Source organism: Monomorium pharaonis, chromosome 11 (genome assembly GCF_013373865.1).
Source record: "Monomorium pharaonis isolate MP-MQ-018 chromosome 11, ASM1337386v2, whole genome shotgun sequence".
Taxonomy (NCBI): domain Eukaryota; kingdom Metazoa; phylum Arthropoda; class Insecta; order Hymenoptera; family Formicidae; genus Monomorium; species Monomorium pharaonis.
This window is the reverse complement of record NC_050477.1, coordinates 11,045,161-11,057,680: the sequence shown is the minus strand read 5'-3', so window position 1 is coordinate 11,057,680 and position 12,520 is coordinate 11,045,161. Positions and strand designations below refer to the sequence as shown.

General features: G+C 25.5%; 3 protein-coding genes across 4 annotated transcripts; 2 read left to right on the top strand and 1 right to left on the bottom strand.

Moving 5' to 3' along the window:
- The first annotated feature begins 85 nt into the window (after window positions 1-85).
- LOC105833996 lies at window positions 86-2,790 on the top strand. The gene is made up of 2 exons (XM_012676166.3): window positions 86-392; window positions 875-2,790. The coding sequence occupies exon 2, from the start codon at window positions 1,087-1,089 to the stop codon at window positions 2,617-2,619; it is 1,533 nt and encodes a 510-aa protein (XP_012531620.2). The 5' UTR covers window positions 86-392; window positions 875-1,086; the 3' UTR covers window positions 2,620-2,790.
- A 1,053-nt stretch (window positions 2,791-3,843) lies between these two features.
- Window positions 3,844-6,839, top strand: LOC114253858. 2 transcript variants are annotated; one of them, XM_028188875.2, is made up of 2 exons: window positions 3,844-4,551; window positions 5,042-6,839. In XM_028188875.2, the coding sequence occupies exon 2, from the start codon at window positions 5,239-5,241 to the stop codon at window positions 6,748-6,750; it is 1,512 nt and encodes a 503-aa protein (XP_028044676.2). In that variant the 5' UTR covers window positions 3,844-4,551; window positions 5,042-5,238; the 3' UTR covers window positions 6,751-6,839. The 2 variants fall into 2 exon arrangements, with proteins under 2 accessions (XP_028044676.2, XP_036149980.1); XM_036294087.1 differs by having other exon boundaries at window positions 3,844-6,512; window positions 6,600-6,839.
- Window positions 6,840-8,367: 1,528 nt separating this feature from the next.
- On the bottom strand, window positions 8,368-12,458 carry LOC105833998 (gephyrin). The gene is made up of 10 exons (XM_036294083.1): window positions 12,123-12,458; window positions 11,839-12,029; window positions 11,580-11,763; window positions 11,163-11,438; window positions 10,251-10,317; window positions 10,069-10,177; window positions 9,703-9,978; window positions 9,418-9,551; window positions 9,159-9,346; window positions 8,368-9,098 (listed from the first exon to the last, which is right to left on the bottom strand). Exons 1-10 carry the CDS (start codon window positions 12,156-12,158, stop codon window positions 8,847-8,849), a joined length of 1,713 nt encoding a protein of 570 aa, XP_036149976.1. The 5' UTR covers window positions 12,159-12,458; the 3' UTR covers window positions 8,368-8,846.
- Between the last annotated feature and the right edge of the window lie 62 nt (window positions 12,459-12,520).

Sequence of the window (12,520 nt, the reverse complement as noted above, 5' to 3'; positions counted from 1 at the left end):
CATAAATATAATTTTTTTAAGTTATGTAAGTTACTTTTAGAATTATTTACTTAAAACTTTAAATAATTTAAACATATAAATTATATTTTAAATTCTATTATAAAGCTTTAAATAGAATTATAAAAATACAATTTTATTAAAAATATAGAAAAATAATTTATAATTCTTGTATGTGTCTGAATAATCGTCGCTTCTGATGTCGAAACAGAAACGCAAATGAAAATATGTGTTTATATTTATAAGATAGTCGAATAGGTATATATATGTTGAAAATCGCTAACCTTCCCATCATTTGATCGTTGTCAGTCCATACGTACACGTTCTTAAATAAATACGTGATCTACAGCACATTAGTTTTCACATAAATAAAAATCAACTTTTGAATCTATTTTGTAAGTATATAAAATATGTACATTACATGCATTTTGCAAGTTTTTCCTTTAAGAAAAATTTGATAATAGATCTAGATACGTAGCACATTAGTTTTCTCTATAAATTTAACAATTATTATATATTTATATTTATATTTTATAAAATGTATGCTTTTCTCGCTTTGTTTCTTTTTTCAAACAGTGAGTATTGTATGTTTTAAAATTCTTTCTCAATAATCCTTCAAATAAAATCTGTGTTTTCTAAAAACTTTACATACATCAGTATTATTTCAGTGAATATTTCAGTTATGAAACATTTAAAAAATGAATCTGTTGATAAATTAAAACGTTGATCATATCTATGAATATCTATATACATATATAGTCATAAATAAGATATCGTAAGAATCCAACAATTGTTTTCTTGACATATTGTAGTTCTTTAGAGAGGATCGTAAAGTTTTTTATTTTTATACGATACAATACAATTTCTTTTTTTTTAGAGAAAAGAAGACTAACATAATACCTGGAAGCACGCTAGAAAAACATAAACGTATTCTGCAATAAAATACAATTCTAGAAAAACAAAAAAGCACAAGAAGAAATATTCTTGCTCTTAAAACAACTTGCAGAAATCGAATAAAAACCATTATTACTGAGAGACGCAACAGCCATTGTTTAATATTATAAGAATCGCAAATTTTAATCCATAGAGATGACATCCCAATCTTCGATGAGTTCCCCGTCGTCAAAAAAGAGAAAGTTGTTAGAAGACATAGGTGACAATGTTTTCGGTAGATCTGAGAAATCATTACTTCTGAAACATCTAGAAAATATTTCAGAATATATATATTGCACTTGCGTGGAGTGCTTACAGGAAGAAGCGCTACATCTAGGTTACCAATTAGCCCGTGATTTAAATAAAATTTATTCAATAAAGTGCGATGAACACAGAACGTTATATCCAAGCACAGAATACTTTAGAAAAAATTTTATGAGAGATCAGCTTTTAACGTCATCATTCGTGCGTAAGAAGTGCCGAGTAAATATTGAATATAGGGGAATGTGTCACGTTTTAACGACAAACGACAAACATTTGTTACTTGAATATATGGAAAATGACGAAAAATTATATTGCCATTGTGTGGATTGCGTAAAACAGAAAATATCATTTCTAGCTTACCAATTGGCCCGTAAGTTACACAGAGATTACAATATAATGTGGGATACATATGGGAAGGCGGACCCAGTCTGGATAGAAAATTTCGCTGTACAATTCAGAATTGGACTTTACTTTAAATCTCCTAATGAATGCAAAGCATTTATTGAAACGTCAACTTCCGAACAAGAGCCAGAAATATTGACATTCGCGCAGGAAAAAGATGTACTGAAAGAAGTACAAATACAGGGAACTCGCAAAAATTGTAAATGCCAAACGTGCTCAATCAAAGAAGTGGAGTTTAAACTTTATCAGACGGTCAAAAGTTCCGGCAAGTCATATCCAACTTTGTGGGACAAAGAGAAGAAAGTGAATTATATCTGGATGGAAAACTTCAAAGACAGACACGCCATTGAAATTGCAGAAATATTCTTGGATGATTGTAATTGCAAATATGTAGTTCCTCGGACACCAACTTGCTTAACATTGCAAGACGAACGATGGTTACTGTTGCAAATAGATTCAAGTTCAAAAACTAGATTTGATTGCAAATGCCGTTCGTGCGTAATGAAAGAAGTGACATATCTGACTTACGAATTTGTCTGCGAATACAGCAAACCGTATCCAGGAATATGGAACATACATCAACATGCGGATTCTGAGTGGTTAGAAAGATTCAAAATTAGGCAGAATTGTGTAATTTCAAATTGTAACTTTGCAGAACAATGTCAAGGAAAAGAAATTTTAATTCAGTCAGTAACAACAAGCGAACCATTCGTATCTGGTGATATACCTGTAACAGTTTTTACATTGGAAGAAGAGAAATGGTTGCTATTAAATGAGCTTCCAAAACAGGAACTCTCTTGCAAATGTAGAAGCTGCGCAATAGAAGAATTACCACATCTAATTTCTAGATATTCCCGTGATTTTATGAGATCACGTCCCTCCTTGACTACATGGGACTACGAACTTCGAATGACGAGTTCTGAATGGATAGAAGAATTCGTAAAAAGGCATTACGATATAATGTCACAGTTCCCATATATTTGTACATCCCATACATTTGTGAATAATTTTGAAGCTGTATAGAAAGGGGACTTATAGATTTATTATAATATTAAGTTATATTTTTATTAGAAATATTATAGATTTTTATATCACTATTCCTTATTACTAATATATTAATTAATAGTACGTAATATATACTAGTTTCTATTTTCTATCGCAAAATTCTTTCTTTACATTAATTTAAATTTAATTTATTTATTTTTAAAAACAGTGGATTTACATTTAAAACAAATAAAATAAAATTTTAATATTAAAACTTTAATATAAATTTTTTTAAGTTTTGAATGCTTAATTTTCAAAAATACTTAACTTCTAAAATTGATTTAACTTGCAGTCAAAAAATTTTATATATGTATATTTGTTAAATAAAATAAAATAAAAGTTAGATAACATTCTGAAAATATTTTATATATTCTGAGACTTTAAAATTTGAAAAGTTTGAAAAATATATAACAAAAATAATATTATTGTAAATTTTAAAAATTACACATTGTACATAAAATATTATTTAAAAAATTGTAATTCTGTTATCGCATTTATAATCAGTCATTTTAGGAATAATACAAATTCAAGAAAGAAGATTTAATATACATTAATTTTTTGAGAATTTCGTGAAATTTTTCACCATATTTTTTCTTAAAATAATTATAAAAAGATTATTATAATATAATGTAAATAATAAAATTATTGTAGTATTAAATAAAAATACAAATAAAATTACTAAAATATATTTACATTTTGCTAAATTATTTGCTATATTATAATCATTAATTTGAAATTCTGCAACATCAAATTTGTATTCAGCGACTACAAAAGCCCTAAATTATGATAAATATTAATTAAAAAATTTTAAACTTGTTAGATCTATTTTAATTTTAAAGCTTTATATTAAAAAAGTTAATGTGTTATTTAAATAATAGTTACGTAACTTGAATTTATTTTAATGAGTTAAAAATTTTAAAAATTACACAATTACAGTAGTTGTATAATTCGATTTAAATAAGAATTTATATAAGAACTACGTAACACAAACTAGGTTTACAATCCTTTTTATTGTCCAAACTTTAAATATATTGAATTAACATTACAAATCGATTATTGCTTAAATTTGAAGCTCTCTGAACAATTCTAAATATTTAAACTAGATATTTTTTTATTTTGACCTATCCAAATAAAAAATATTGTAAAATATATTCAAATTTTATTATTAAACAAAAATATGTTCTAAGATTGTATTTTGAAATTGAAAGATTGTAAAAACAAAATTAAATCTATCAACTTGTATATTGTACAATTTAAATCATATTAAATGCTAAACTGTTAGAATTAATACCAGTAATAGACATAAAATACTTTCATATAAAATTGTCTAAAACGTAGAACATATTATTTATATATAAAATTTTAGCAAAACTAATGTACTAATACAGCATCACAGTATTTAGCAAGTATTTAGAACGAATTTTTTAAGTATTTCTATTTAAAGTTCTTTTAAGTTACTTGAAATATTTTAAAGTATTATGAAATATATACTAACAATTATACGCATAAATATAATTTTTTTAAACTAATTAAGATATCTCTCTTAAGACTTAAAAATCATTTACTTAACATTTTAACTAATTTAAAGATATAAATTATATTTTAAATTATGCTATAATACTTTAATAAAGTTATAAAAATATAATTCTATTAAAAATATAGCAAAAATATTTTATAATTTCTTTATGGTCTTGAATAACTGTTGCTTCTGATGTCGAAACAGAGCCACGAACGAAAATATGTTTATATTTATAAGGTAGTCGAATATGAGGGTTTATATATGTTAAGAACCGCTAACCTTTCCATCATTTGATCGTTGTCAGTCAATACGTACATGTTCTTAAATAAAAACGTGATCTATACAACATATAAGTTTTCACATAAACAAAAATCAATTTTTAAATTTATTTTGTAAGTATATAAAATAAGTACTGTATTTACATGCAATTCCAAGTTTCGTCTGTAAAAAAAATTTTATAATAGATTTAGATACATAGCGTTCTCTTCAATATATTTAACCGTTATATTTGTATTTATATTTTATAAAATTGCTTTTCTCTCATTGTTTTTTTATTCAAACATTAAGTACCGTACGTTTTAAATGTTAAAACGATTGAAAATTTTTTCTCAATAAAACTTTAAATAAATCCTGTGTTTTCTAAAAATCTTACATACATCAGTATTAAATATTTCAGTAGTTATTAAATATTTCAACAATAAATTTTTTGACAAATTAAAACGTTCATCATATTTTTGAATTTCTATATACATATAATCATGAATAAGATCGTAAGAATCCAACAATTTTTCTCTTGAAATATTGTTGTTTTTAGAGAAGAGCATAAAGTTTTTTATTTCTATATAATATAATATAATACAATTTTTATTTTTTTTTCTACAGAAAAGGAGGATAATATAATACCTAGGAGCATGCCAGAAAAACATAAATATATTTTGTAATAAAATAAAGTTCAAGAAAAACAAAAAAGTACACAAAGAAATATTCAAAACAGCTTGCAGAAATTAAATAGATACAATTGTTACTGAGAGATGTAACAATCATTATTTTATAAGAATCGCAAATTTTATTCAATAGAGATGACATCCCAATCTTCGATGAGTTCCCCGTCGTCAAAAAAGAGAAAGTTGTTAGAAGACATAGGTGACAATGTTTTTGGTGCATCTGAAAAATCATTACTTCTGAAGTACCTAGAAAATATTTCAGAATATTTATGTTGCACTTGCGTGAAGTGCTTACAAGAAGAAGCGCTGCATCTAGGTTACCAATTAGCCCGTGATTTAAGTAAAATTTATTCTACAAAGTGGGATGAAAACAGAACGTTATATCCAAGCACAGAATACTTTAAAACAAATTTTATGAGAGATCAGCTTTTAATGTCATCATTCGTGTGCAAGGAGTGTAGATTAAATATTGAATACAGGACAATAGATCACGTTTTAACAACAAACGACAAACAATCGTTACTTGTATATATAGAAAATAACGAAAAATTATATTGCCGTTGTGTAAATTGCGTAAAAGAAAAAATGTCATTTCTAGCTTACCAATTGGCCCGTGAGTTACACAGAAATTACAATATAACTTGGGATACACACATGAAGGCGGATACAGCCTGGATAGATAATTTTGCTGTACAATTCAGAATTGGACTTTACCTTAAATCTCCAAAGGAATGCAAAGCATTTATTGAAACGTCAACTTCCGAACGAGAGCCGGAAATATTGACATTCGCGCAGGAAAAAGATGTACTGAAAGAAGTACAAATACAGGGCACTCGAAAAAATTGTAAATGCCAAACGTGCTCAATGAAAGAAGTGGAGTTTAAAGTTTATCAGACGGCCAAAAGTTCCGGTAAATCATATCCACTTTTGTGGGACAAAAAGAAAAAAGCAGATCGTACCTGGATGCAAGATTTCAAAGAAAGACACGCCATTCAAATTTCAGAAATATTCTTAAGTAATTTTAATTGCAAATATAAAATTCCTCGGACACCAACTTGTTTAACATTGCAAGACGAACGATGGTTACTGTTGCAAATAGATTCAAGTTCAAAAACTAGATTTGACTGCAAATGTCGTTCGTGCGTAATGAAAGAAGTGACATATCTGACTTACGAATTTGTCCGTGAATACAGCAAACCGTATCCAGGAATAAAGTGGGACATATATCAACGGGCGGATTCTGAGTGGTTAGAAAGATTCAAAATTAGGCAGAATTGTGTAATTTCAAATTGTGACTTTGCAGAACAATGTCAGGGAAAAGAAATTTTAGTTCAGTCAGTGACAATAAGCAAACCGTTCGTATCTGTAGATATACCTGTAACAGTTTTTACATTGGAAGAAGAGAAATGGTTGCTATTAAATGAGCTTACAAAACAGGAACTCTCTTGCAAATGTAAAACGTGCGCAATAGAAGAATTACCACATATAATTTCTAGATATTCCCGTGATTTTATGAGATTACATCCTTTCTTGACTACGTGGGATCACGAACTTCGAATGACGGGTTCGAAATGGATAGAAGAATTCGTAAAAAGGCATTACGATATAATGTCACAATTTCCACATATTTGTACCAAAACATTGTGAGTCATTTTGAAGCTATAGAAAGGAAACTTATAGATTTATTGTAATATAAGATTTTATTTTTATTAGAAATATTATAAATTTTTATATTACTGTTCCTTATTACTAATATTAATTAATAATACGTAATATATACTAGTTTTTATTTTCTATCGCAGAACTCTTTCTTTTGCATTAATTTACAATGTAAAGTACAATATATTAAAAAGATACAAATGTATAGATTTAAAAAAACTATTCTAAATTTATTTTAAAAAATGGCAGATTTACATTTAGAACAAATAAAGTAAAATTTTAATTGAAAACAAAAAACTTTAATATAAATTTCGTTAGGCTTAATTTTCAAAAATACTTAACAGAAGTTAAGTTTTTACCTGCAGTCTTTTATCTGCAAGTTAAATCAATTTTTTTAGAAAAAAAAAATTGATTAAACTTGCAGGTAAATGATTTTATATATGTATATTTGTTAAGTAAAATAAAATAAAAGTTAAATAACATTTTAAGAATATTTTATATATTCTGGGATTTTAAAATAATTATAAAAATTATTATAATATAAAGAATAAAATTATTATAATATTAAATAAAATACAAATAAAATTACTAGAATATATTTGTTTTACATGCTAAATTATCTGCCATATTAGAATCGTTAATTTGAAATTCTACAATATCAAATTTGTATTCAGTAGCCATTAAAAACCCTTACATACAAATTATGATAAAAATTAAGAAAAATCCTAAACTTGTTAGATTTATTTTGATTTTAAAGCTTTAAGTTGGAAAAGTTAATTTGTTATTTAAATAACATTTACGTAACTTGGATTTATTTTAACAATTTAAAAATTATAAAAATTACAGTATAGTTTGTATAATATTTATATGGAAACTACGTAAATACCAACTATGTTTGCAATCTTCTTTATTGTATTGTCTAAACTTCGAACATATTTAATTTACATTACAAATTGATTATTGTTTAACTTTGAATTGTCTTAGCTGTGCAAAATATTCGAACTGAATGTTTTTCTATATTTTAACCTATCCAAATCAAAAATAAAATATATTCGAATTTTTTGTTTAAAGAGAACCATGTTCTAAATTTTAAAGTTAAAAGAATATACAAAAATTAATTGCTAATAACTTATATATTGTACCATTTAAATTGTGTAAATGCTAAAATGTAGAATTAATGCCAGTAATAGATATAGAACTTTTTTCTAATATTATCTAAAATGTAGAACCTATGTTTTAAATATAAATTTTTAGAAAAATTGGCGGTATATCAATACAACACCGAAAATTTACGAAGATGTTTTAGATATATTTAAAGTAAAAAAATAGAATGTTTTATAAAGCTTGAAAAACATGCTTATATACTTTGCAATATTTATGAAACAGCTCTAGAAAATGTACAAAATTTGTGATTTTTGTATTTAAAACTTAATAAAAAAGTTATTAAAGGGCTACTAAACAAATTTTTCTAAAATATTATCAAAAAGTTGTTAAAATAACTGAAATTTTTAAAAAATGTTAGTGTAATCTTCTCTGAATATAATAAATTTCAATATTATTTCTAACATATGTATAATGAACATAATAAATAAAGAATGCATAATATACATATATAAGACAATGATATTTTATTTGCGTAACGTTTTTGTACTATCCGACTACATAAAATAAAAGTTTAAAGTCCATATTAAGATAACATTCAACAATTCTTCTTTTAAAAAAAATGAACACAGAATAAACTTTTCTAAATAAAAATGTATAACTAAAGTAAATGCTATTTCCTACTTAATGCTATATGTTGTACTACTATACTATATTATGAAATTCATTAGTATGATTATTGACGAAAATTAAAATACAATTTTGTAGAATAATCTCAGAATGCATAAAATGCATAAAATTAAAATCTTTCTGAAACTTTTTCGTAACAATCGGTGTTGTATAAGAAGTATGAAACATACAATCATTTAAACTAATAATATTTTTACAGTTATAGTCTTAAAAATAAAACATGTCATATCATTTAACACCTATCTTCCAGATTTGAATTTTTCGTTAACACATTATAATACATTATCAAAGAATTAATTATCAATAAAAAAACCTGATAATTCATCGCAGCCTTCAGTCATTAATTTGCAATTCTCTGAAGCTTTTGGTAATAATAAAAGTGTGTTTGAACCTATAATGTTACATAATTTATCTTTGAAGAGATTGCAGTCCATGTTGGAAGCTATTGGAGACTCTTCTTCTCCGGGCCTCTGTAAATGTGTCCACGCTAATCTACGACGATGATTGTGTGAGATAAACGATTTATTTAGACATCTGGTGTTTACCTACAATTTTATAATAATATTATAAAAAATATCTCTATACTTCATGATAAGTAAACTTACACAAACTGGTGCTATAGCGGCTGAGAATTTATAACCACACATTTTGTTCACAAAAGGCAAAAGAAATACTTGTGCGGCAGTAAAAGCGGATAATGGGTTTCCCGAAAAACACAACAAATACTTCGTCTTGCAACCGATCGTGCACGTAGCTAATGCTGTTGATTTCCCTGGTTTTATATCTATATTACCTGAAAAAAAAACATATGTAAAAAGCACGTTTCTTTTACATTGATAATTAATAAGAAATAATAAATGGTACCAAAATGTATTTTGGCTCCATAGTGTTTCTTTAAAATTGTCTTCAATAAATCATTATCGTTAACAGAGCCTGTTGTAACAAGTATATCTACTTTTCTTAAAGCTTTCTCGATTTTTTCAAATATAGATGGAAATCTGCAAAAAATTAATTATTACATATTAATTATTTAATTATAATTTATCAAAAATTATTGATTATTTTAAATAAAAAATATTATAGTAATATAACAAAGATTTACATATTTGAAATTATAATAAACTGTAAATAAACTGTAAATACCCTTACTTATCATTCACGATTCCTAAATCTAATGAAGAAAAACCATTATGTCTTAATAGTGAGATTAAAGTTATTCTATTTATATCGTGAACATATCCTGGTTTTAAAGCTTCTCCGGGTTCTTCCAAGTTATCGCCGATGGATAACACACCTATTCGCAACTCTTCAATGACTGAAACTTCTTTGCAACCAGAAGCTGCCAAGATTGCCATCTCATCCGGGCCAATACAGGTAAATTTCTTAACAACAACTTGTTCTTTTGCTATATCGTAACCAATAGGTCTTCAAAAATAAACATACCGACAAAAATATCAACTGATTTTGATAAATAAAATTAAAATGTAAATTATATTAAAAATATCGAATTTGTACTTAATGTTTTGCATATGTCTTGGTTTAGCCATTATGTAAATATACACATCGTCAGTGGTTAGAGATTCTAACATCTGTGTATCATTCACGTGCACAACCGATGTGGCTTCTGCAATTAAACAAACGTAGCATTTAATTCTTTAGTTTAAATAAATTAACGTACTATGTAATTATACATTTACCATCTGGAATAGATGCTCCACTGTCGACCCATACGCATGTTCCGGATTGAAGCGAAATCGGAGATAACTAAAAAAATTTTAATTTAATTCTAATTATTTCTTATAATTATAGCTTGTTGTACGCAGAAAAATATTAATTCAAAAGATTCAAAATATAAGTTAATTTTATTTTTTTTCTACGTAAAGTAGTTGTTTTTAAACAAAAAATATTTTTTTGAAAATAATAAATAAAATAAATGTAACATGCCAATGCAAATGTCAAACGTTGAAACAAAATTTGCCTATATTGGTTACAGCTCTGCAGATCTTTGTATTTAAAAATAACTACTACTTAAAAACAAGAAAGTAAACTGAGTAATCACTTTTCCTAAAATATTTTTCTGCATGTACAGATGTGTATGTGTGTGTGTGTAAATTATGCAGTTTGTCATATATTTGTAATTTTGTATCTTTTGTGAAAAATAACAATAAGCTTTCTTTACATGAATGTATTCATTGTTTTACAAAAAGAAATTAAGATAATTATCAAAAAATCAAACAGTTTAAATAATATTTTATATTTTATGTCTAAATATATATCAAAATACAGTATAAGATAAATTGTAAACTATTGATTTTTTTATAAATCTGCCTTAATATTTTTATATATAGAATAATGAGAGAAATTATATTATATAAAAAATTATATAATTCTAATTCAAATACAAAGATGAATCTGTTTAAAAAACAGATATCTTTAAAATTGATTTTATCATTATTTGTTTTCCTTTACATACACAGATCATATAATTTCTATCTAAAACATTTCTCTCTATTTTCAAAATATTTAACAATTCCACGGCTTTGGAGTCATTACACAATATATATATTACAATATACATATGTATACACGTGTGTTTTAATTCAACTTACACTTTTTTCTTTATTCAACAATTTTCGCAATTTTTGTCCATCAGATGCCAACATTGCATACCCATGCTTAGTAGAGATTCTAAAAGATGGCATGTTACAGTTTGATACTACGTCTTCATTCAGTACTCTCCCATAAGCATCACTTAATTTTACTAATTCAGAATTTCTTGTGTCTATACTTGTGTTTGTTACTTCAGCTAATATCTTCAATGCATCTTCTAAAGAAATCATAGGAAACGGTTCTTTATCACTTTCGTTTAAATCCTTGTCTATTTTCTATATAAATAATAAAGTTGGTAGTTTTTATCATCTTATAAATCTGTTATTAACACACATATATATGTACATATATATTATATACCTATATATAATATTATCTGCGTTACATATATATGTGTAACGTAAATTATATTTTACCTCATTTGAAGCAATATTGGATGAACATGCAGAATCAGATGGCGCATGAATTAAATATTTCCTCTTACGTGTCGCACGCAATGTATTCTCCAGCATATCTACAATTGCTGCAAAGAGTTTGACTTTATCTTCGGAACTGGACAAATTAATGATTAATGCCTTATTTCGTATACCACATACAATTCTGAAAATAAATTGATTGTGAGAGTTATAAATTAAAAGATTACAAAATATATAAAGATATTTAAAAAATAATGACCTATCACACGTGATTGTTCCTAATATTGTTTCTATTCTTGATATAAAATTTTTCTGTATTTCATGAAGTTCATTGTAACTAATGACATTTTCAATGGCTTCATTTACATTATGTCTCTCAATGGTTTCGATGTCACCAGTAATAAAAATGATATCAGCTTCATTATTCGTACATATTAAAAGTAATATTTCCTAGATTGTAGTAAAATTAAAGTAAAGATTATTAAAGATTAAAGAGTAGTAAGAAATATATTTATTATACGTGTTTGTTATACATATAATTACCATTACAATGTCTTTCACAGGTTCTATAAGTATCATATCGACTAATTCTGCATTTAACACATTTGTTATTGTAAACGCAAGTTCATGATATTTTTCTTTAACTAAATCGTTTGAAAAATCTCTATTTTCTGCTGAAGCAGTTGAATTATGTACTAAGTAAACACAAAGAATTATTAAATTTTTTAAAAATATAATAATGCCTTTTAAAACTATTTATAGGTTAAAATGATTTTAATGTCTACAAGCAATTTAAACTCAATTCTATAATAAAACAAGACAATTTTTTATATAAAAATGTACTTATGTTAAAAAAGGTTCTTTATTAATTACTAATATTAGATAAGATACATTTTTATATTGTGTATGTTATGTTTAAATAAACATTTCTGATTATAACT

What these genes read in the sequence shown, in the direction of transcription:
- LOC114253858 (XM_028188875.2), top strand. Translation starts at nt 5,239, where the DNA reads ATGACATCCCAATCTTCGATGAGTTCCCCGTCGTCAAAAAAGAGAAAG.
- LOC105833996 (XM_012676166.3), top strand. Translation starts at nt 1,087, where the DNA reads ATGACATCCCAATCTTCGATGAGTTCCCCGTCGTCAAAAAAGAGAAAG.
- LOC105833998 (XM_036294083.1), bottom strand. Translation starts at nt 12,158, where the DNA reads ATGATACTTATAGAACCTGTGAAAGACATTGTAATG. An exon ending in GGAACAATCACGTGTGATAG is followed by an intron (nt 11,764 to 11,838) that starts GTCATTATTTTT and finishes ATTTATTTTCAG; the next exon opens with AATTGTATGTGGTATACGAA. An exon ending in CCAATATTGCTTCAAATGAG is followed by an intron (nt 11,439 to 11,579) that starts GTAAAATATAAT and finishes TTATTTATATAG; the next exon opens with AAAATAGACAAGGATTTAAA.